This window comes from Dicentrarchus labrax, unplaced genomic scaffold (genome assembly GCF_905237075.1).
Source record: "Dicentrarchus labrax unplaced genomic scaffold, dlabrax2021, whole genome shotgun sequence".
Classification (NCBI taxonomy): domain Eukaryota; kingdom Metazoa; phylum Chordata; class Actinopteri; family Moronidae; genus Dicentrarchus; species Dicentrarchus labrax.
The window spans coordinates 15983483-16006566 of NW_026136724.1; the positions used below are offsets into that span (position 1 = coordinate 15983483).

At 38.2% G+C, this 23084-nt stretch overlaps 3 protein-coding genes across 3 annotated transcripts; 2 read left to right on the forward strand and 1 right to left on the reverse strand.

Moving 5' to 3' along the window:
- The first annotated feature begins 1431 nt into the window (after window positions 1–1431).
- Window positions 1432–6950, forward strand: atp6v1e1b (ATPase H+ transporting V1 subunit E1b). The gene is made up of 10 exons (XM_051393002.1): window positions 1432–1558; window positions 1669–1747; window positions 2458–2523; window positions 4044–4153; window positions 4399–4465; window positions 4587–4676; window positions 5026–5094; window positions 5352–5446; window positions 5554–5641; window positions 6124–6950. The coding sequence occupies exons 2-10, from the start codon at window positions 1715–1717 to the stop codon at window positions 6184–6186; spliced, it is 681 nt and encodes a 226-aa protein (XP_051248962.1). The 5' UTR covers window positions 1432–1558; window positions 1669–1714; the 3' UTR covers window positions 6187–6950.
- Window positions 6951–7124: 174 nt separating this feature from the next.
- Window positions 7125–14442, forward strand: ada2b (adenosine deaminase 2b). Its single transcript, XM_051392259.1, has 10 exons — window positions 7125–7220; window positions 7562–7926; window positions 8763–8982; window positions 9064–9274; window positions 9451–9578; window positions 11165–11255; window positions 11380–11488; window positions 11588–11745; window positions 12438–12640; window positions 13903–14442. Exons 2-10 carry the CDS (start codon window positions 7626–7628, stop codon window positions 13988–13990), a joined length of 1509 nt encoding a protein of 502 aa, XP_051248219.1. The 5' UTR covers window positions 7125–7220; window positions 7562–7625; the 3' UTR covers window positions 13991–14442.
- LOC127358812 (probable polypeptide N-acetylgalactosaminyltransferase 8) lies at window positions 13359–22765 on the reverse strand. Its single transcript, XM_051392252.1, has 11 exons — window positions 22351–22765; window positions 21146–21389; window positions 20178–20344; window positions 18917–19100; window positions 18589–18786; window positions 17314–17428; window positions 16502–16687; window positions 16207–16344; window positions 15056–15151; window positions 14811–14978; window positions 13359–14716 (listed from the first exon to the last, which is right to left on the reverse strand). Exons 1-11 carry the CDS (start codon window positions 22559–22561, stop codon window positions 14582–14584), a joined length of 1842 nt encoding a protein of 613 aa, XP_051248212.1. The 5' UTR covers window positions 22562–22765; the 3' UTR covers window positions 13359–14581.
- Window positions 22766–23084: the final 319 nt, after the last annotated feature.

Sequence of the window (23084 nt, forward strand, 5' to 3'; positions counted from 1 at the left end):
ACCATGAATAATGTTGAAAAATAGTAAATAAATGACAATTTGGCTCTTTAATCTTGAATTAGACTTTAACCTGTGTCTCTGAAAGGTCAACAGAGGTCAGTGGGTAAGTGTTTCCCTCAGGTAAACAGACGGTGGAGTTTTATGTTCGCTGTCCAAACAGCAGATTATCCACAGTCCACAGTGTGTGAGCCGGTGACACCAAGTGGAAAACGCATGTCAGATAGGGAGAAGAGCTATTTCTAAAGCTGAACTTTCCAAGTTCTACTTCCCTCTACTGGCAAGACATGTTACAAGACTGGAAACTATGCCAGGAGGCATTTTTATGGCATGGGTTCCCAAACCTTTTCATGTCAAGGACTCCCACCATAGATACACATTATACCACAGACCCCAAATTTGAGAGGATTTTGTCTTAAGGAGTATTTTTTTAAATTCTTTGATTAGATAAGATAATAAAGTCTTCATAGTCAAGCAATGATCAAACTAACATCACTACAAATCACAATCAGTCAAAACTGCCCACCCTCTTTCTTACCTTCTGAAAACTGTGATAAAAGTTTAAATATTCTACTCTTCCTTCTGCATGGGACCCCCTTTATACCCAGACTCCAGTTTAAAAACAATGTTATATGGTACACTTGCACAGCACCAGCATGTATATTATGAACACAGTTTGCATTTCACAATGTAAACATAAGTTTTGTCTCAATAGCTTCTCCAAAACCATGGAATTCTCTTCCTGTCATATATTTTCTTATTAAATTGTAGTTTTCAGAGGTCAGGTAACTGTGTCTGAGCTGACCTGTTATCATTTGTTATGTCTGAACATATGTTAATTGTATTTAATCTTTCCTCTTTGATTACGTTCACTCTTTTGTTCTGTTTTCTTTCTGTGCTGTGAAACACTTTGGATTAATTGTAATATGTGTTTGGTTTTGTGTGAATAAAGTTGAGTGAAGTTGTGTAATGCACTTTTCCTCAAGAGAAAGAACCAAAGAAATCAGAATGAGAGACTGAAAATACAAAACACAGAGAATTATGTTAATAAATTAGAGTTTATGCAGTGTATATGAAGAATAGTGGTTGCATTCAACTCACTATATTGAAAGGATATAGTTTTACTTTTAAAACTGTTTGTTGGTTAAATCGCAATCCAGTTTCTTCCAATATATCTATAAAAAAAAAAAGTATAAAAACTATAAGAAGACAGAAATGACTCCATATAACAATGAATATATGAACATAAAAGTAATTATTTGTATAGCAATTTTCTTATCAAAGTGATCAATGGGGGGGGGGGACAAAAGCAAATATCAAAAATCAAAACAAGAAGATTATAAATACATAAAATATGTTGTTAAAATATAAAGGATTTAAAAAAAATTTCTACTTTCCTCTTTGCTACGTCATAAGCTCGTCAGGTTCTCGCCCCCGCTGATTGGCTGCCCGACCGGACGTAAACATCATGTGACTCGGGACATCAGCTGATCCGCCGTAGACATCTTTACGAGTCACGACTGCGGCGATTAACTCACACCTCCTCGTCTGTGATTTTCGGGTAAATAACGCTCTCATTGCAGAATTAAAACCTCCTTTTTGTTAACGGGTTTCTGTTTTACCTTTCAATGATTTGTTATTGTTGTGTTTGTTTGTTATTCGTCCTCGCAGGCCTCTTCCTCCTCCCCTCCTCTCTCTCTCTTTGACAGCTGCAACCATGGCGCTCAGCGATGCCGATGTCCAGAAGCAGGTAAATGAACCCGTTTTTAACCTTCAAAACAATGACACCACTCATCTGTTTGTTGTGGTTTACTGCTGAAGGAGCTTTCACGTTGCTAAATGTCTAATTGCGACACTCAGAAAGGTTTCTAGTGGCTGTAACATCTGCCGGAAGTGTGTGTGTGTGTGTGTGTGTGCAGGAGAATGACATTGAGAGAGCTGCAGTAGGTTAGCATCCGAAATAAACACAAAGATAAGCTACAATACAACGTTTAGGGTGTTTTTTTTCCAAGTAATAATGCGAGTTATTGCAGAATAAGCCGCCTTTTTGAAGCCAGTGGCGTGTGGAGAAGTTATGGCTGAGATGTGGAGGGTCATATTTCCAAATGATCACATGATGAACTCATGCTTCAGGGCCTGATGGGGAACTGGGAGTGAGTGTGTCAGTGTCTGGTCACTTCAATGGGGGAAAATCTGAGCAAATACTGTAAAATAATCTTCTAATGTAAAGCTGATGTAAAGCTGCAGAGGTCAGTCGTACATTGTTATATATGGTTAGTGTTCATAAGATGAATGGACAGAGGCATTCCTCACCATGGTGGCAGAGAGGAATCGCCTCTGGGTTTCATTAGGAGAGAGATGATAGATTTGCTGCAGTTTAGTTCACACGTAAGAAGGAAAAATACTTTATGATGAAATTGTGTGCTTAATTTTTTATTTTTATTTTCCTCCTTTCTGCAGATCAAGCACATGATGGCCTTCATTGAACAGGAGGCCAATGAGAAGGCAGAAGAAATTGATGCAAAGGTAAAACACAATGTTCACAGTGACCAGATTTGATAATAAAGTTGATTTTTTTGTAGAGAGATGACAAGAGAAAATGACAGATACCAGGGCAAAATAAAGAGTATAAACATATACATTATAAGCATAGATAAACACATACATTCACATCACATCATCAGATAATTTGCATTCACAATATACTTCGATTCCACATTTAAAAGGACTTTAAAAGTGGCATTTGAACTGTTTTTTGAGTGTAATGTTTTTAAATGGTCCTCATATTCAGGGACCTGTGTGAGAGCCACCACTAGGGGGCACTTAAAGCACAGTATACTATGTACTGGTATGATCGAGGGTCTACTGGCAGATTTTACCAAATCTGAACCATTTGGTAATTATTTTACACTTGACATATAACACTTTACTCAACCTTTAAGTGACATCAGTAACTAGAATGAATTATTAATTATTGTTTAAACATATTTCCATGGAAGCAGGATTATAAGAATATTATTTAAAGCTGGAGGTTGAGATGATGTGGACATAACTAAACACAAACAATAACAACTGATGATTGAGGAGGAGATTGAGGATTTATTCCAGATGTTTGAGGTTATTAGTCGCAGGAAGAGCTTGTAAATTAAGAAAAAGGAAAGATATATATATATATATATATATATATATATATATAGTGTGTGTTATATTGTATATTTAAGAAAACAAACATATGACCTTTAGCTAAAGTACATGGTAATATGAGGTAATGAGTCATATTCTTCTTTCATCTTATACTACTGAGGGAGATGTTTGCCCAAATCTGCACTTGAATTTAAAAAAAATCTTTATATATAAAGATTATTATTATTATTATTATTATTATTATTATTATTATTATTATTATTATAAACATGTAATTGATTTTATGTCCAATCACAAGAGATTCTCCTTTGAGGTTTTGTTAAAGTGTTGTAAAATAAAGCATTAACTCTAATTCCAGCAGTCTCATTACATCAGTCAGCAGTATTTGTAGTACTGAAATCATTATGAACAGGTAGATAGGCAGAAATTAAACTCCTACTACTATAATTTAATAGAAAAAGTACATTAAATGCCAAAAAATGTCTGTTTCTAGCCTCGCAGATATGAGAATTTGCTGTTTTTCTCTGTTTTATGACAAATATAATATCTTTAGGTTTTGGGCTATTAAAGATATCACCTCAGTCTCTGGGAAATTATGGGCATTGTGACTATTTTATTAAACGACTGATTAATGGACCCCAAAAAAATCCACAGACTGATAATGAAAATAGAACATTAAGGCCTTTCAGATTTTGAGATTAAATCACAGCACTATAATCAGTCCGATCAATGTAATACTGTTGAGACATCAGATTCTGTGAAAGATGTGTCTCATAAATTAAACCTTTTTTTAAAGTGACCTTTTAACTATTGTATGTGCAAAGATGAACTGATTTAATGATCACAAAAACAATGTTATGATGGTGAATCTTGTGCTGAGGGAACTGTGTCTCCTCCTACAGGCAGAAGAAGAGTTCAACATCGAGAAGGGCCGTCTGGTCCAGACTCAGAGGCTGAAGATAATGGAATACTACGAGAAGAAAGAGAAGCAGATCGAGCAGCAGAAGAAAATGTGAGTCATGGCGAGAAATCACAGGACACATTAAGTCCTCCCTTCCTTAATCCGGCCTTTTTAAGAACAAAGAAATAGCTGTATGTGTGACACAGAGTTTCTGTAATTTTATTTAGTCCCTTCGTCTTACAATGACTCTTTTGTAACCTGCCCCTAACCGTCTCCAGTGTTTCCGGACAAACAAACATAGTCCCACTTAGAAATCTAAACAGTCCCAATGTGTGTGTTATTTGTCTCCTTAACAGTCAAATGTCCAACCTGATGAACCAGGCTCGACTGAAGGTGCTGAAGGCCCGGGATGACATGATCTCGGTAAGCAGCCGTACATCAGTTTGTAATCCTATCGTCATATCTCATGTATATAAGAGAGATTAGCGATGGATAGTGTTACTGGTGCAAATAATAGAAACACTGTACGTATTTGTGCCCTCAGGAAATGTTGAGTGAGGCCCGTCAGCGGCTCGCTACCGTCGCAAAAGACCAAGCAAGGTATCCAGCTCTGTTGGATGGATTGATCTTACAGGTTAGTTTATTTCTTTCAACTACTGTACACTCTAAAGCAGGCTAATACAACAATCCTTCAATAAATCTGAGGTTCATGAAGGCTATAATGTCCAGTTCTTGAGATTCAACTTGGTGTTTCTCTTATTTAGTATCCTCATTCATATAAATTGGGTGGACATAATATTAGAAATCTTAGTATGATGCAAAACAGTCAAACAAAGAATCCACATTATAACTTTTAATGAAGGTAGGATTTACTTTCAGCAAGGTGTACCTCATAACCTGCCCACTAAGTGTATATGTTCCCGAGGATGATGTTATTAGAGAGGTTTGATAACCTTTTTCTTCACAATGTTTCATCCTATCAGGGATTCTATCAGCTTCTGGAGCCCAAAGTGACAATTCGCTGCCGTAAACAGGATGTGCAGATGGTACAGGTGAGTAAATTAGCAAGTGCGTGTTTGAATTTGCATTAAATGTATTCATTTATTTGGTAGATGCTTTCGTCCCAAGCGACAAACAAATGGGCTACAATCCAGATCAAGGAGAGGCCATTAAGTTAAATTTCAAATTCATGTTTGCATTTAATAAGACGTAAGTGGATAGGAAATGGATTCTTATTGTGTGTGTGTGTGAAAAGGCATGATCGGTGAGTAGGTAGTCTCATAAGTACATTGTGCTGTGACTCTTTCAGGCTTCCATCCAGAGGAATATTCCCATATATAAAGCAGCCACAAAGAGCAACCTGGAGGTCCGCATCGACCAGGACAACTTCATCTCCCCAGACGTGTAAGAAGCAGCAGCGCAGTTGAAACATAAATTAGACTTTAAAAAGTAAAAATGTACTCTTGAAAATGAGTATTTTTCTCAATTTGATTTCTCCTTTTTTGGTTCAGTTCTGGAGGTGTTGAAATCTATAACAGTAATGGGAAGATCAAGGTGGCTAACACCCTGGAGAGCAGACTGGACCTCATGGCTCAGCAGGTAGGAAATAGACACAGCTCATATTATCAGACTCAAATTCCCAAACGTTCTCTCCTCCCTCTTCCTTATTGATCCATTGCTTACCCTTCCTTTTTTCACCTTGTGTTTAAAAGGTCTGTTGATTTTGTCTGTTATGTTTGTGAACGTCAATACAAAGATATTGTATGAGCAATTATGTTGTTTTATTGAGAGAAAAGAGCAAATTGAAACTATTTACATCCCTTATATTGGCAGTTGCCTTGTTTTCTGTTGCAGTGAACATACACAAAATATAAAACAGAATTTTAGGTTGTCTTGTTTTATGATATTAGTGTTTCCCTCATTGTTATTTCTGCCAATCTTAGCCGGGGCACTCTTGGAATAGACATGTTTAGTCTCAGTAAGGCTTTCATAGTTAAACAAAGAACAACAATCCTGTCTCCTGCTGACTTTTTCCTCGTATATCTGCAGATTTGTAAACCACGTGTTTCTGTGTTTTGCAGATGATGCCTGAAATTCGGGTGGCTCTCTTCGGTGCCAACCCAAACCGCAAGTTTCTGGACTGAGTACCTCCGCTGTATTAGAGAAAAACTCTCCTTTTATTTTTTATTTTGTCATATGAAACGACGTCATTCCTCTGTCTGTGAAATGAATTTCCGATGCAAAAGAGACGCATTGTTGTTGTGTGATGTATTGCTGTATTTTTCTGTGCATTAAGGGACATGATAGACGCTGCAACTCCACATTACAGATGTCCGTCGTGGGTACTGCACAGTTGTAACGACTGGTTTACTCTGCTGCTTCCCTTTTTTTGAGGGTCTCAGTTTACACAGATTAGTCCGGCACGACGGGGTCGGGTCATTGGCTGGATGTTTAAACAGATTGTCCTCTAATTGGATCAGTTTTCATGACAAACACAGCATCTGTGTCACGTTTCCCCACCCCCCCCAGTTCCATTAACCTCTAACCCCACATTATAAGTTGCATGGGGCATTGTGTTGCTAATGGGTGTCTGCTCCAACCAATCACCGAGAAAAAATAGAATCCTAGAAACAAAACTGAAGCCCGGACATGACCTTTACAGAGTTAATTTATTGATGTTACATCGACTGTATGTTGTGTTCTGTCATCAATTAAACGAGTGGGGGGGGTTATCATTCCAGAGGGTGCACTGTATGTATATGAGGTTTCCAGATTAAATTATACGTGTGTGTGGTTGTTGTTCTGTTTTTTGTTCTTCTCTTTTTTTTTTTTTTTTTTTGATCGTGTCTCAAACTTAAAATGTTATATTGTGGAAATGTAAAACCTAATAAAATATAAATCATTAGTATCACTTCTCTGCTGTTTTTTGGTTCACACAGTGTCCTCGCTGCTGAGAGATGTACAATTTTTACATTTATTTTGCAACACTGGCCATTCATGCTTTGTTCATTAGTTTATCACATGGTATTTGTCAGACAAAAATGCCCCAATTATCCAGTTGCTCCGAGGATTTTGCTGACATGCTAGACCGATAGTGGAGGTTCTTGTGGAAAACAAGCCGAGTCTTTTGTGAGACGGCTGAGCTGAGACACAGCACACAGGGAGCTCCTTCTTACTTGTAAGTATTTTATGTTTTAAAGTAGCTACATTTGACTTGAAAAGTTTTCCTTTGCCTAGTTTTTGTGAATGATCTGAAGGGTTGTTTGTCACTTTCCTTAACTTTTCTTTTGGTTAATTTTCACTCTGAATGCTAACCAGTCTTGGTTAGGCTACTGAATGGGCTCTGTCAGCACCGTAATGCAAGCTGACTGGCATGTTATCATGTTGATGACCTTAAAAGAAGTTTGTCAAATTTATTTACCCGCTACGCCACAAAAATTACACAGACTTCTCCGCCGAGGCAGAAAGACTTTAATGTCATTAGTTCATGTCTCACGCTGAGTATTTCTCTTCTTACAGCAGCAAATCCAGCAATCCAGCTCCTGTGATCATGTTCTAGCACCCTCTTGTGGCACATAAGGACATGGTGATCTCAATCTGCCAGGCTGTGGTCACTTATGTGCTCCTTCTGTGGTTTGTAAGAGTGACTGATGGGATGCCTGACCCTGCTCAGAGGGACCTGCTGATGCGTCAGGAGGCATCCAGACAGACGGGAGGCCGGGTGGCGTTGACAGCGGCCGAGCAGAAGCTGGACGCTTACCTCCATCAGTTAAAGGAGAAAGAGATGTCTGCTGCACAGTTCCCCCCAGCTCTACACTACTTCAAAGCAAAGCCTCACATCCAGAAGAGTTCAATCTTCAAACTGCTGCAGAAGATGCCTAAAGGTGACGTCACAAGCATGGATGTACAGGGCCCACTGGGCACAGGGTCAGGGCTCCAGGAGGTCATGGGGACCCCCCTGCAAAATCTTATACAATATTTGATTTCTTAGTTTTTTATTTCTCATTATAACTGCACAGCATACTGGGGCTACAGCAACATTTAATTAAAATACAGTAACATTAATAAATTATATATTTGTTCTAAATATCAGTTGACAACAAAGTAGATTTAAGAAAATAGAACTTGAATCTCAGGCTTTCTTTGTTGATTTCCTGTAATATTTTATATAATATCTATTTTGGCAGGTAGCTTTGGACAAGAGTCAGTCTTTCTTCATCTGAACTAAATATTGTTTTTGAGCTAACCTGAGCCTGGTTCTCTTGCACAACATCATTTGAAGAGATGCAAACGACAACAAGACAACAGGATGCAAAAAACGAATTCAAACAGAATAATTAGAGACACAATACGACTACAGACATGCAAAACGACCACAAAGACAAAGAGACAAAAAATTACAGACAAAATCTTAGACTACAAAGTTACATGCACCACAAAACAGACAGAATTACTACAGAAGGGCACAACATAACTGTTCACAGATGTTACCAAGGATACTATTTATGGTTCAACTCCACTGGGCTTAAACAGCCTTAGGGCGCTGTTACTCTTTACTGTGGTTTAAACTTTAATGAGTGTCATGGGAATCACCTGCGTGTAACTTATTGTTTTATGTCAATGTGGTCACAACACCTATTGGTAACTTGGGATCTTCATTTTACTGTCTCGGTTCAGTACATCAGTTTGAGGTTATATCCTGTTGTTTTTTTGGTGACAGGTGCAGCCCTCCACATCCACAGCTCCTCTCTGGTCAGTGTTGAGTGGCTGGTTAAAAACGTCACCTACAGGCCACACTGCTACATCTGCTTCACGTGGGACAACTCGGTCCGCTTCTTGTTCTCCGACCGCCAGCCTTTCCCGCGGTGGGACTGCTTCTACTGGCAGCTGCTTGAGACCCTGAGAGCCAAAATAGGAGACCCTAAAGGCTTTGATAACAGGTTGAGTAAGATATCACCCTCCCTTTACACATTTCAAGTAAGATATGGAAGAACTTAACCCAGATTATTTGTTTTTTTTAGTTTAATGCAGCACCTTACACTATTTACCGAGGATCCAGATGGGGAGTACCCAAGCCAAGATGTGGTTTGGGAGAAGTTTGAGAAAGCTTTTATCGCAGCCGCTGGACTAATCACTCATGCCCCAGTACTGAAAGACTATTTTTATAAGGGCCTAGGGGAGCTTCAGCTTGACAACATCATGTATCTGGAACTTAGAAGTGGCCTCTCAAGGGTTTGTATTTGGTTTTTTTGCTTACTATCTCTCCACCAGCTCCAGCCTCTCTCAATGAGCCACAGTAGCAGTTGTGGTGGCTCTGACATTTCTGTATTTCTGGACTGTAATAGTGTTATTACAAATGTCATATCTTCAAATCCAATCAAACTTTTTTTTTTTTTACTGTGTTTCAGACGTATGAGCTTGATGGAACCATTCACAATAAGGTCTGGACTCTGAAAACATTTCAGGAAGTTACAAAGAAGTTTATAGCAGATCATCCAGACTTTCTCGGGGCTCGTATCATCATTTCTGTTCACAGGTATCTACCAGTAAGATCACAGAAACAATATGTTAAGGCGACATTCAAATTCCACTCTGTGTAGTGTGACCTGATGTCAAATAAGACATATTTCCTCTCATTTTAATGCAGAATGAGACTGGTATACGATATATACTGTGTATATATAGCAGTGTTGTGAAAAGTACAATTTATAAAGTAGAAGAAATATTCAAGTTGAAAGTGTATAAAACTGTACCACAAAACCAGTACTTGAGGAAATGTGCTTACTTTCCACCACTGCATAATTTTAATGTAACACACAGATAACAGAATAAGATGCTGTTTGAACTACTTGAACAGAAAATCCAAATAAGTTAACCAAAGTGGGGACGATGTGCCACTTTAAAGCTCTAATTTAACTGTAACCATGTCCCAGTTTGAAAAAATTACAGTTAATTCTGTAACTATAATTAATTATATTATCTCTTTATTTTATGTTTCCTGTTTTCTGGAAATGGAAATGGAAATGGCTATAGAGTTATTATAGTTATTAAAGGGGCACTCCACCAATTAGGTACATATTTGTATGTCTGCTGGTGCCCTTGAGGAGCTTTGTTAAGTCACAGAGTCATAGTCATAATCTTATCTCATCTTAGGGTTTGAGACTACAAATATATAATGGAAAGCCTGCGTTGCAAAATGAGGGTGTGGAGTCTGATAGATGTGATAGAAAAAACACAATTTAATTGCATTATGGGAATTGTAAGATCCCGGGCTTATGAACATTTTAATGTGTCCAGTACCTGCAAATCTAATTACATTACCTTCATCCTCAGCAGTATGCTCTCTTTAGTGCCAACTGGCAAATGATAACATGCTAACATGCTAAACTAAGATGGTGATAAAGCTCAACTTAACTTTAAATTATACCTGTTTAGAGACAGTTTGTTACTGTAATGCTGTCATTGTGAGCAAGTTAGCATGCAACTCAAAGCACTGGCTGTAGAGTCTCAGTCTTGTTTAAGCTGTTTCTAGCAAGTTCCATAACTTTATGGTAATTTGTTTAACTAATTATGTTTCCAGAAGTAGTCGTATCAGTGTGTGTGACAGCGCTCGGGGGCAGATCTAGTTTTGTGTCGTCAAATTCAACACATTAATTTAGATTAATAAAAAACAAACGTGTGTTTAAAATTAATTTAATGATCTGTTGTGGCAATATTTTAGACTAAGTGACGGCTTTAAGTTTAATGAAAAAAAGATAGATGGATATTTCTATACAGTGTGACACAATAATGTAATGTTTTTGAGTTAAAATAGCTCAATTTGGGGGCTTTTCCAAGCAAATACTGATATATGTGATTATTTGTAATTAAAAATCTTTCCATGCCACCCTCTGGTCATCTCATGAATATTTCTCTAGATCCGCCCCGCCCCTGCTCAGCAGTTATGTTAGGCTGTTTTTCTGTACTTGACACTTAAGTAATACACAAACAGCTATAAATGACACAAATGATAACAGTGTATACTCACAAATCTACAGTAGGTTTTTTTGTTTGTGAGTCTTGCTGTATCGGTCAAATAGAGTGCTCACGTCTGTGTTTCATTATCACTGCTGCTTTCTTCAGGGCTCTGGGTGTATCTGAGGTCAAAGCGGCCGTGAAAGAGGCCATTCAGCTGCAAAAGGACTTCCCAGATGTTGTTGCAGGATTTGACATGGTAGGAAGCAATCTGTCTTGTTGAACCTCTTCAAACGATAGGCTCTTGTTAAGTGGAAATAATTTCTCTCGTTAGTTGTGACAGTTTAATGTGGTTGTCTTTAAGCTAACATTGTGGTTGGCAGGTTGGCAGGGAGGACAGTGGGAGGACTCTTTGGTACTTCAGGGAGGCACTTTCTCTGCCAACTGAACTCGGTGTCACGCTGCCATACTTCTTTCACGCAGGGGAGACGGGTGGGTGGATCGAAAGAATAATATACATTGTAGCCTTTCCAAAGTTTGAAAAGTCTTTTAAAATGTACTTTGGTTCCCACTGTGTGTGTTTGTTGGTAGATGATGAAGGCACCGACGTAGATCAAAACATTCTTGACGCCCTTCTCTTCAACACCACACGCATTGGCCACGGCTACGCCTTGGCACACCATCCACTTGCCAAAGAGCTTTCTAGGAAAAGAAATGTGGCTGTGGAGCTGTGCCCCATCTCAAACCAGGTCAGATAACTTATTGCCATTGGCACAATAGAAAAGATTATTTCTGGATCTGGATCTGAAATGTCCACTGCTCATCGTAGCTCACTGTCATCACATAAAGACCTGAGATTAATTGAAATTCCTGACCCTGTGATTCATTATTTAAGTATTTTTTCATAACAGAAATGGAATATAATATTATATATGTTTTTTATTAGTGTATAATCACTTGAACATAGGAATCTTTGTGTTTTTGTTACCTTAGAGTGACCTGCTTTTATCTACAGAACTAGATAGTTCTTTTGTGGGTTTTGCAGCCACCGTACTTCACAACCTGTTCTCATTTCCAGGTCATGACAAACACAAGTGCTGGTCAGTTTATTGCAATCTACAACTTCACTAGATGCACACTTGTCCTCTACCAACAACTTATATCTGCAGGGTCAACTGAGGATCCTCACACTGTTCATGGACAAAAACAAAACTTTGACGAAGCTTTGCAAAATACAACAAAGAAAATGTTTGCATATTCTTTCATATTTAGTCTGCACCCTAAATGGACTCTCTTGAAGTAAACAAAAAGTTTGCTCATGGCTGCTTGTGGACCTCAGCACCAGTTAAGTCTGATAAGTCTGCAAATGCAGTGAAATCTGGACATTTCCCTGTCTTCATATATATAGTACCTGGGTGTGTTTGACCTCTGACCCCCCTAGGTGCTGAAGCTGGTATCGGACCTTAGGAACCACCCCGCAGCTGTGCTGATGTCTGAAGGCCACCCGATGGTGATCAGCTCTGATGATCCGTCCCTGTTCGGCACCACAGGCCTCTCCTACGACTTCTATGAAGCCTTTGTCGGCATCGGAGGGTTGAAAGCAAACCTGGGCACTCTGAAAGAGCTGGCTGTTAACTCTATCAGGTGAGAAGAAACTATACTAATATGTTTTCAGAGGCAGGTGATTTTTCTTATTGTCAACAAATCCCAAACAATTGATCCTACTTTCTGTATCTAAAGCCTGATATATCGTATTCTTCTGAACCATAGAGCTCCATTATTGTCTAATTTAAAAACAATCAGTGAGCCACTCTGTTGCACTGGGTGACAAGTTCCTTCATGTTGATGAGCATGATCACAGTAGTTTATTTTTATCCCACATTCACTGTCTGGGTACCTTAAATCAATTGTGCATTAATCTACAGCTGCAAATAATCAGACAGGAGTAAATAGTGCATTTGCTGGAGACTAACAGCTACTAAACACTGCCAGTCTGGGAAAAAATAAAGTGTATATTAATGACCTGTTTTAAAACATGTATGTATTCAGTAGGAATAAATGGGGTTGAAAACCACAGACAGGTTATAGGAAACTCAAAGTATTGAGAGATGTCTGGAGAATGTTAAATCCAAAAGCAAGAGTGTCTCAGAATCACACTTTAGTTAAGCCTGGAGGTGCTGCCTTTCAGTGAATGCCTAGATGGAGATTTAATGAGTTTAAGGAAGCCCTAAGAAGTTAAATGAATCCATATATAGAGTTATGTAACCCACAGCACCCTACTGAGAGGCTTTATCATTCAGCATGCTTCTCATAAAAAAAGCAAAATTGTAGGTGTAAACAGAAACTGAGAATGACATTAAGATAGTTAAAGCATACTTAAAAAGGAACTTTAATATCAAAGCTCTTAAGTATGACTATAACAGAGCCACTTTGACATTAAATAGTGGTGTGAACACAGGTTGTACAATAATGTTTTTGTGAAACAGGCCCCAGAATACTGACATTTGTATTCCAAGAAACAACCAAAATGTCATTGTCTTTTACACAATGTGCATATTTGCTTACTGATTGTCTTCTGTTCTTTGAATGAATCACCAGAGAGAAATTCAAAGGGATCTCTTAAAACTGTTGCAGCACAAGAATAATGTATGTGATGAACGAATGTCTTCTGCAAGAACTATATGAAAATATTGATCTTGTGATAAAAGCAAGTTCATATCAGAAATTAATAGAAATCAAAGGCTGTAGGAAGTTTAGGCTTTGAAAGTAGTAAAGAATATGATTCCTAGTTTATGGTGTAAAACTTGTGGATATTTTTAGCCAAGCAAGCCCACGTTAAAAGCCTATAATTAACTTTTCCAATAATATTCCAACCTTTTATAATATGAGTTTTTTTCTGCCTGCAGGTACAGCTCCCTGCCAGCTCAACTGAAAGACACAGGTTACGCCATGTGGCAGAGAAAATGGGATGCCTTCATTGTTGATCAGTCATGACGGCGACACAAACAGATCCTGTTTGCTTTACTTTAGCACTATTATGTAAAGACATAATTTAAGTCAAACATATTGGCCATTAGCGCCTTCATTTAAATTCAATGCGACATGCTTCACTGGAACTACTGTTTGTCTGTAAAGAATAGGCTGAAAAGAGTTTAACGTACCCTGAGGGATGTTTTGTCTGATATAGAAAGGAAGGTTGGTGTGTTAAACTCTCAGGGAGTTTTGTTCTTTTTTTTTTAAACGAACTTTACATTAAACTTGCGTGCTGATGAGAAAAACGATCGGTAGGTCATTTAGGATGCTCTGGGGAGTATTCAAAATCATCCACAGCATGACAGAATTTCACACAAAAACTAACAGAAAATAATATGAGCACCCTTTTGTACTCAATATTTTGTGTCACAATGATAAATTACAAATAAAAAAAACTAAGAATAAAATAAAAATGATCACTTCCTCTCCGTGATCTAGTGCAAAATGTCAAGTCACCCCAGAGACAAGCAGTCATTCTAGATCTTTCTCTGACATGAGGTGCAGTTTTTTGTGCAACAATGTCTTGTCTTCTGGGCCCTGTCCACCAATCTTTCAATGGCCTTTGATGAGATTTTGTATCTTCCAGCTCTGACCACTGCACTGCTGAATAACAAGTTTGTAATAGCTGTCTTCACCCATCGCAACTTCCAGACATCTCTTTGTTTCTCTGTTCTGGATAGGTCCGTTCTGGGAATAAAATACCACACAACAATAAAACACATTTCTTTTTCTCCAAACAGAACAACTGTGTGGATTTATATATAAAAACTCAGATATATACCTGTTTAAAATCCCACAGCATGTGGAATTTCTTCTGCTGGGCTACTTTGCACTCGTACAGTCCCGGGTAGATTCCAGTGCCGGTGTCCACCAGACAGCGGTTGCTGTTGTACTTGTGGGATTTGATTCCACCGATGTAAAGTTGTCCATCAGTACGATAATAACAGTGCTACACCAAAGAACAATAATTATCCACAAACAAAAAATATCACAGTCTGTGTGCATGTAGTGAATCTCTGAACATACCTGAGGTGAGTAGTGGTGGCAGGCATACACAATGGGTGTGTTCCCTGGCATTGGGCCTTGGTCAATACAGAGCTCTGGCTTAATGTCATTCGTCAGCTACCAATATAAGCAGAAATAGAAAGTAACCCTTTAAATCATGCATTAGAAATAGTGGCACAACTTACATTATCATCAAGCAATATATCTTCTTCGTCAACCAAAAAAAACCCAAAACCAACCAGAGGTCTGTGCTACCTCTGCAGTTAATGGAGGATGAGGAGATTTACATCACACTTCATGTTTTTTGGTTCTTATTGAAGACATAAATCTTAAAAAAACAACAAAGAAAACAGTTCACAGACATAGATTCATTTTTAAAACTGGCTAATAAGCAAACATGGACTGTTTTCAGCAGCACTGTGGGATTGACTCAAAACATCAATAAGAGCAATATAGAATTTAACCAGATTTATCCTTTAATGTTTGACAAACAGGTTGTGGTGGTGCTATATTCTGTAGGAACAAAAAAATGTCTTTTTGTTCCTATTTATCCATGCATACTGTACTGATTATCCTATTTAGGGGTGTAAGGGGCTGATACAAGTCTATCACAGTATCATTTATGTCAGTGGTTCCATGGAGTCAGGGCCCTAAAACTGAGAGTTAAAAAGATGGTTTACAGGATATGAAAACAGAAGAAAGGAATATTTATTTAACACAAAATTTTTTTCAGCTGTTCAGCTATTTCCTTTTGTGAATTATTGGATAAGTTTTCCTCTTTAGGACTCTAAAACTTGTGGAACAACGAGCAAAATGTAAAAATCAATCGTCATTACACATAGACGTGTTCAACCTGTGATGATAGGTAACAAGTAGACAAGCTGCTCCATCCTGCAACAGGATGTCAAAAATATAATCTAGATCTTTATTTTTAAAGCTTAAACTACCCCTTCATATACAATTAAAATAAAATTCTGTTTCTTTTAATTATCATCTCTGTTAGATGGCCATGGTTAGTGGTACTCACAAATGTGTGCAATGGGTTCATAAGAGAGCAGGTTTTGGTAGATGATATAAAATGATGATATAAAATTGTGTAGAAAATATGATATTAGTAATGGAAATATTCAGAATATTGCAGAGTCATCACATCTGACATAGTTTTTACTCACCCCTCCATAACCTAGCAGGTTGTGCAGAGGGTCCAGCATGGGGTAAACATTATCTAGATACCACTTAAAAGGCTTGCAATTCAGCCTCTCTCTCAGCTTTTTCCTCTCGGACACATCCCCAATGTCGATGCCATGATTCTGTGAGAAACGTCAAGATAAAAAAGGCCACAAAAAAGTTTGATAAGTAACAGGAACAACAGTGTGTTTGCATTAGTCACATCCTCCAGAGCACTCTTTTATGAAGCCCAATTGACGTATTTGTCATTTATTTGCATAATGAGGGGTCATGGCTTACCTCCAAGGGAAGGTTCCAGGCAATGTTGACATTGTATTTATATTCATCCAGCCACACCTCTGCCACTCTCAACGCGTTACGTTTCATGGTTACACTCAAATCTGGGAGGTAAGGCTTTCTGGCTCGCTCAATGTGTGCAATTTTAGAGCAAGGTATAACTTCTACGCTTCCTCCACATAGCCACACCTGCCAAATGAAAGAAGTAGAATTTAAGGGCATTTTTAAACACATACTGTGTGCATTAAGCTTATTTCAAGCAAAAAATAACATTAAACAAAGAAACATACTGTACAGAGAACAGTCTTTTAAAACAGGGAGTCCAGTAATGTTGGTATATACATAGTCAAATGTTATTTCCCCTTAGCCTATCCCATGCATACATATAGTAGACAAAGGAAAGGGACACACCCTGAACTTATATCCTGGAACGACCTTGTATGATTTAGATTGTTCTTTGGGTTGTATGGGTTTCTTCAAACAAACAGCTACACAGCGAACACCAGGGGTGCCTCCCAATACCCGTACTACCATACTATTCACTATGCCAGAAAAATATTTTTGTATTGCCCAAAACATAGTACATCAAATCCAGTATGCCAAAAATACCAGGATTTCCTACTGCATCCAGTCCCATATTGCAGACAGCATGCTTTTCTGGCTATTCAGACATCAACTGAGTCAACAAGTAAACACAGACAGATGACAGCACATTTGTTCATCATTTGCTTAACAAGTAACTTCTCAACGGCCGTTCCACATCTACAGCAAACTTGATGCAGTTATTTTTGGGCATCGCGTTTCAGTAATCTCACCCGGATGCCGAGCTCCACATTTTCACCACCATATATTTTCATTCCACCATCAAGGCTTCCGATCTCTCCGAAGAACTTGCGATCGGCTACAAGAATCCCCATGATGGAGGGGCTCCTGAGGACACAATATGATACATTAAGAAGCTGCAATATGTAGCTTCTACCCTCTATAAGAGTGTTGGCAGGACCCTATTTAATTTATTTTATAATGAAAACACAAACTACAGTTTATTAATTGAATTAAATTGAGAGTAGTTAACAAGTAGTTCCCCCAAAGTCACAAGTTCTGGTTTCATTTCTTGAGGTTTTTGATATCTGAATCTTCTGCAATTCAGGTATTTTACAAATACTGCAGAGTCAAAGCCCCCAGTTTTGACAACATTGGATCTGTGTGTACAGTGTCCACAGAAACAGTTAAAGGTGCCTTTTATTTTATCATTAAACAGGTAACTTAAGTGCTGGTAAATAGCTGTGTACCTGTTTGACTTTCAGAATAAGAGATGATTTAAAAAAAAAGCATTCTGAAAACAAAGATGAGTGAGGTCACTCTGAAGTATAGCTCAGTTTTGTTTGATAATGATGTGCCAGTGTAGCCCAGTTAGTCAAAAATACCTCTAAAACTGTCTAAAAGGAATATCTGTCTGCAGGTTTTCTTGCAGATTGAGGCATTGTATGCAGTTCTATGTACCTTCTTACATATTGTTTTGATATGGAAAAAGGAGACCGTATGAATATTATTATCATCCGGTTAAATCTGTGGACAAAAACATCTCCAAAATTTACCAACGTGGAAGGGGCCTGCATGATTCATGGGAAAGAGCAGTTTAGGTCAGTCTGTAATCACTACACACATTGCCCCAGTGTTGTAAAAACAAAAGCATTCAAGCAAACTATGACTAAAATAATTTTGCATTTGTTACAAAACACACACACACACACACACACACACACACACACACACACACACACACACACAGTGTTTGCTGAATATCATAATATATATACGCAAAGGTTTTTCTGTTGTTTTTATTAAATAACCCACAGAGCTCTGCAGTCAATATTTACCTCCAGTAGAATATTGTTTGGGCTTTTGATTATCCGACTTAACTTCTGCAGAAACGTGCTGCTGATGAACTTTCCAAAGGTAATTCTCAAATCTTTCTACTTAAAACCCCCACAAAACTTTCCTAGATACCACTATAGTTAAAGGAGTAAAAAAAAGAAAAAGCTTTTTTAGTTATTTTGGGTGAACTGACTCTTTAAACTTGAACTCACTTGCCAGGCAGCGACTCGTCCTTTAAAGCGTACCACTCAGGTCTGAAGGACTCATACATGCACCACAGAGCCCAGTCGAAGGCGTCCGCAGCGGGCACATAGGGAATCAGTGTCAAGTCATCAAATCTGACGTTGTCGAACACTGGTGTCAATATCACAGTCCGATCCTCTTTGATGCGTGCTAACAATGGCTCTGCCCTGGACACACAGCAACAGTTTAACTTGTGCAGCATGACTTGAAAAAACAACAAACTTCTTATGACAACATAATCACCCCTGTAACATAGCAACACCCAAAGACAATTCAAATGTGGCAACTTAAACCAACCATTGCACGTGGACTTCTATGTGAGCATCCAAGATGGCAACGACGTCCCCTACAGCAGCTTTCCAACCCGACAGTCTGGCCTGGGTGAGGCCGAGCTGTTCAGCGTGCCTGACTTTCTTCACCAGGCCTGGATACTCCTCGTTGATGGAGTTGATGTATTCATCCAGTTTCTCCATTAAATCCTCTGCAGGAAGTAAAGATTTTATGTCATGAACCGGTTTAATTTGAACTGTAGATTCAGTGTAGTTATACCTTTGGCGATCAGTTGGCGATATCAATCAATCAACCCGCCAGTGTCTCATTGTTGGATTGTGAAATAGCCAGCCTTAAAAGGACTGGTTCACTTGAAATACTAAAATTTAATTCAACCCTAGTGGTATAGCCATATTTTGGGGTTATTTGGCCACCACCACCAGATTTTCGTAGCTCCAATACAATGAGAGTAAATGGAATTTTATTTGTGGTGGTCATAACGGTGAAAAATGAGATTTATAGGAAGGTTTGACATTTTAGTTTTGACATTTTGGGAAAATTTGTACGGCTGAAGAAGGAGCCGGTTAACCTGCGGAACCTCATCCCTTGTAGGGCTCGCTCTCCAGTGCGAGAGCCTCACTAAGCCCCAGGTCGTTTCACCACAACTTGGCTTTAAACATGATGAGCCAGAAGCTCCGTGTGGAGCCAGGATGCGTTTACATGTGTGTTTTGTACTATACTCATTCTTTGTTTTTCAGACATTGTGTTTGCACAGCTCCTCCCAAAGCCGCACACTAAAGTAGTGTGGTGTAATGGTGTATTCTGGCAAATGCCATTAGGACATAACAAGTTACAATTAACACACAGACTGTGTTAATTGTACTAAGTTAATATAATAACACTGTGTTGATGGAAAACTCCCTATTTCAACAGTGTGTAATTACATTTTGAAATCTTTCAGGGCGGAACAACCTTTTACTGTCTTCACAAGTGTATTTCTAAATATGTTTGTTTAGAGGAAGGTCTGTGGCCTACCTCAGAATTAAACTATAAAACTGTTTCTGCCAGCAAATTGTCTAAATGCAAATGAATAGCATTGTGAGCTCCATAAATCATACTGTCTTGGCAGCAGAAATCTTAGATGCAAATATTCAAAATATCTGGAGCCGTTTGCCACTTACCTCTAGGAGTAAGAGCTCTTGAGTAACTTGGGAAAAGTTCAAGTAACACTTTACAACTGTACATCTTAGAATAATCTGCTAAGTTTTATCACAGCAGTTCGACCTACCGTTAGTGCTGTGATCGTCCACCAGTATGATTTCTTTCAGCAGCCGAGCTGGTGTCTTGTCTATGATGCTGCGGATGGCTCTTTTGATGACAGAAAGAGCTTCGTCCAGGAAGATTAACACAACGCTGACTGTGGGCAGATCCTCAGGGTACTTTTTCTCAGCACACCTGTGAGGGGCAAAAAAGTATTAAATGATTTGAAAAGTCATTTTCAATCATGGCCATAAGAAACAATTTTGATGCATTTTCAAATTGCTGTATTTCAGTTTGGGCTGCAACTGTTATATTCATTATTTAATAATCTGTTGATTATGTTCTTAATTAATTGATTGTTTGGTCTATAAAATGTCATAAAGTAATCAAAAGCATTCAGTTAACATCTACCAACTGCCTTCATAACCTCTGAAAATAGGAACAGTGACTGAATATCTGGTCAAAAGTAATTTATTATGTCGCATGTTGTTTCTAAATAAAGCTCATATTACTCAGAAATCATTCATTTATAGCAGATTATCTGTGTAAAAGAACTTTACATGTTGATGGATTTCTCAGCTATTGAGGGAAGTTGTAAAAATTTAGTAAAATTAGCATGTGTCTTGGATAGTTCTTATATTATATTTTTGTATTATTATTTATTTATTTATTTATTTATTTATTTATTTATTTATTTTTTTCAATTCAGCTTAGTTTCATTAAGTTTCCAGAGTGGGTTTAGTTAATTTTTTATTGTTTAAAAATGTTTCATTTAATTTATTTTTATGGAGTTTTAGTTTGCATTTTTTTATTCTTATAATATGCAGGGTATTTGTATTTATTTAGTTGCAGTCTGAAACTGATAAATGCCCCTAAATCCTTCACACTGCTCCGTTAACTATACCAGCCTTGGCCTCAAACCAAACAGGCATCATAAAGCAGTTAATTGTTTATTTAACTATTAGTTTCCCCACATGAGCAGGAAGTTAGGATCACCTGAGGGGCCTGGTGTCAGGGATCTCTCTGTTGAGGGGCAGCCTGTCACTGAGGAAGGCGTTGTAGCCATATCTCTGAAACAAGCTCTCGGCCTCCTTCTGCTCCTCCTCTGACAGCTCATCGCCCCACTTGCTGAACAGAGCCGAGTTTGGATACAACTTCCTCACCAGCTTCCTCTCCTTCTTCACCTCTGCAATCATCTGTGGCGCTGGTTCCTTCTTTTCGAGATTATTCATTACACCGACTGTGAACAGAAGATATATTTATTTAAAGCATGTGTTTTACCCTTCTCATTCTTCTGCTTTGTGTAACAGGGGACTAATGTTTGAACAAACGGGTGCTCCTCCCTGAAACATAAATACATCTCCTAGTGCATTAACAAATAGCAGTCAGTGGTTTGCACTGGCGATACACAATCAGTCTGTATTGTGTGACTGAAATTGATACTGTAGGAATTGGTTTGGTGATTAACAGGTCAGTCCTAACCAGGCTGAGTTAGATTGGAAAGTGAAAGTTTCTGATTAATTTATGAGTGGATGAACAAAACAATAATTGGATTGATTAATTTCAGTCCATTTTCATGCAAAAATGCCAAAAAATCTCTGGATATGCTGCTTTCCTTCGGGATATATGGTAGTAAACTGATTATCTTGACTGTTTGTCGGATAAAACAAGAAATTTGAAAATGCCACATCATATTTTATGGGCAAAGCAATTAATACATTTAATCAAACTGCATTTTAATTACAGAACTTAAAGAGCAAGCAATGGTATAAGATCTTTTACTTAAGTAAAAGTAACAATACTCTGTTAATTGTAACAAATTCATATGCTACTGTAACTTCATCTATAGTAAAACATTATAATTTATGAGTTGATTATATTTTGTATTCATAGTTTAAATCAGCAATGTATCTAAAGCTGTCAAAGAAACGTAGTGGATTAAAGAGTAACACAACACGGCATTAAGTCAACTCTTCAAAACGTATGAACAGTACTTGAGTAAATGTACTTCCTGCGTTTGTCTAAATGTCTAACTTAACTTAACTTAACTTAACTTAACTGTTCCTCCAAATTCAGCCCAGATTCAATCAAGACATTTACATCTTTTGACCTACAAATCACCAAATCAGTGTTTAAATCAAGTATCAAATCAAGTTTTTATACTTGGATTTCTTTCTGAACCAGATGAGACTTTAACTCACGCAGCCTGTTAATGTCTGCCTCCATCTTCTCCATCCTCTTGAGCATTCCCTGACCCCTGATGGAGTCATTATGGTGGGCCCTCTGGAGTCTCTCCGAATGGGTATGTACTTCCCTCTTAATGGAGCCGAGGTATACCAGAGCCGTAGCCACAGCTAAGACCAAAAGTAATCCTTTAATCCAGCCAGATCTCATCCTGGGGCTTCTGTGCATTGTATGTGGTTTGTTTTACCTCGCATTGAAAGAATGGGAGGAGAACTATGCCCCTGCCTTTAATTTCAGGTGCTCTCTCTCCTTTTCCTTTCTCTCCACCCCTTCCACATACACACTTACACAAATCCAGTCACACACATTGACACACCATTACTGTGTTATCTGATAGCCTGAGGTTCACACCAGATTTCCAGGACGTATAGGTTTTCACTGGGCTGCCTGGTCGTTGCACTACACCTGTGGTGCAAGGTGTAAACCATTAGCTGTAGTTACCTGGGAGGATAAAAAACCAGCAGTACTCTGCAGGTGACAGGAACAGGATTGAAAGGACAGAAAACTATTACTATTACATATTACATATATTCTTTGACCTGTCTGATAACAGCATGTCTGACAAGTGTGGTTTTTCAGGTTTGATCATGCTGAGAATCAAATGTTTTGCCTCAGTGAAGGACAATCTCACAGGGTTGATCCAGTCCATATCATGTTCCCCTTGTATCCTATAGCTACAAGAAGCAAACAA

Excerpts from the sequence above, each read along its gene's own strand:
- atp6v1e1b (XM_051393002.1), top strand. The coding sequence starts at position 1,715 with ATGGCGCTCAGCGATGCCGATGTCCAGAAGCAG. Across the intron at positions 4,466-4,586 it reads CCCGGGATGACATGATCTCG|GAAATGTTGAGTGAGGCCCG; the intron begins GTAAGCAGCCGT and ends TTGTGCCCTCAG. Across the intron at positions 5,095-5,351 it reads AGGATGTGCAGATGGTACAG|GCTTCCATCCAGAGGAATAT; the intron begins GTGAGTAAATTA and ends TGACTCTTTCAG.
- ada2b (XM_051392259.1), top strand. The coding sequence starts at position 7,626 with ATGGTGATCTCAATCTGCCAGGCTGTGGTCACTTATGTGCTCCTTCTG. Across the intron at positions 11,256-11,379 it reads TTGTTGCAGGATTTGACATG|GTTGGCAGGGAGGACAGTGG; the intron begins GTAGGAAGCAAT and ends TGTGGTTGGCAG. Across the intron at positions 12,641-13,902 it reads CTGGCTGTTAACTCTATCAG|GTACAGCTCCCTGCCAGCTC; the intron begins GTGAGAAGAAAC and ends TTCTGCCTGCAG.
- LOC127358812 (XM_051392252.1), bottom strand. The coding sequence starts at position 22,561 with ATGCACAGAAGCCCCAGGATGAGATCTGGCTGGATTAAAGGATTACTT. Across the intron at positions 19,101-20,177 it reads GGACGATCACAGCACTAACG|AGGATTTAATGGAGAAACTG; the intron begins GTAGGTCGAACT and ends TACTTCCTGCAG. Across the intron at positions 14,717-14,810 it reads TGCTGTGGGATTTTAAACAG|AACGGACCTATCCAGAACAG; the intron begins GTATATATCTGA and ends TTTTATTCCCAG.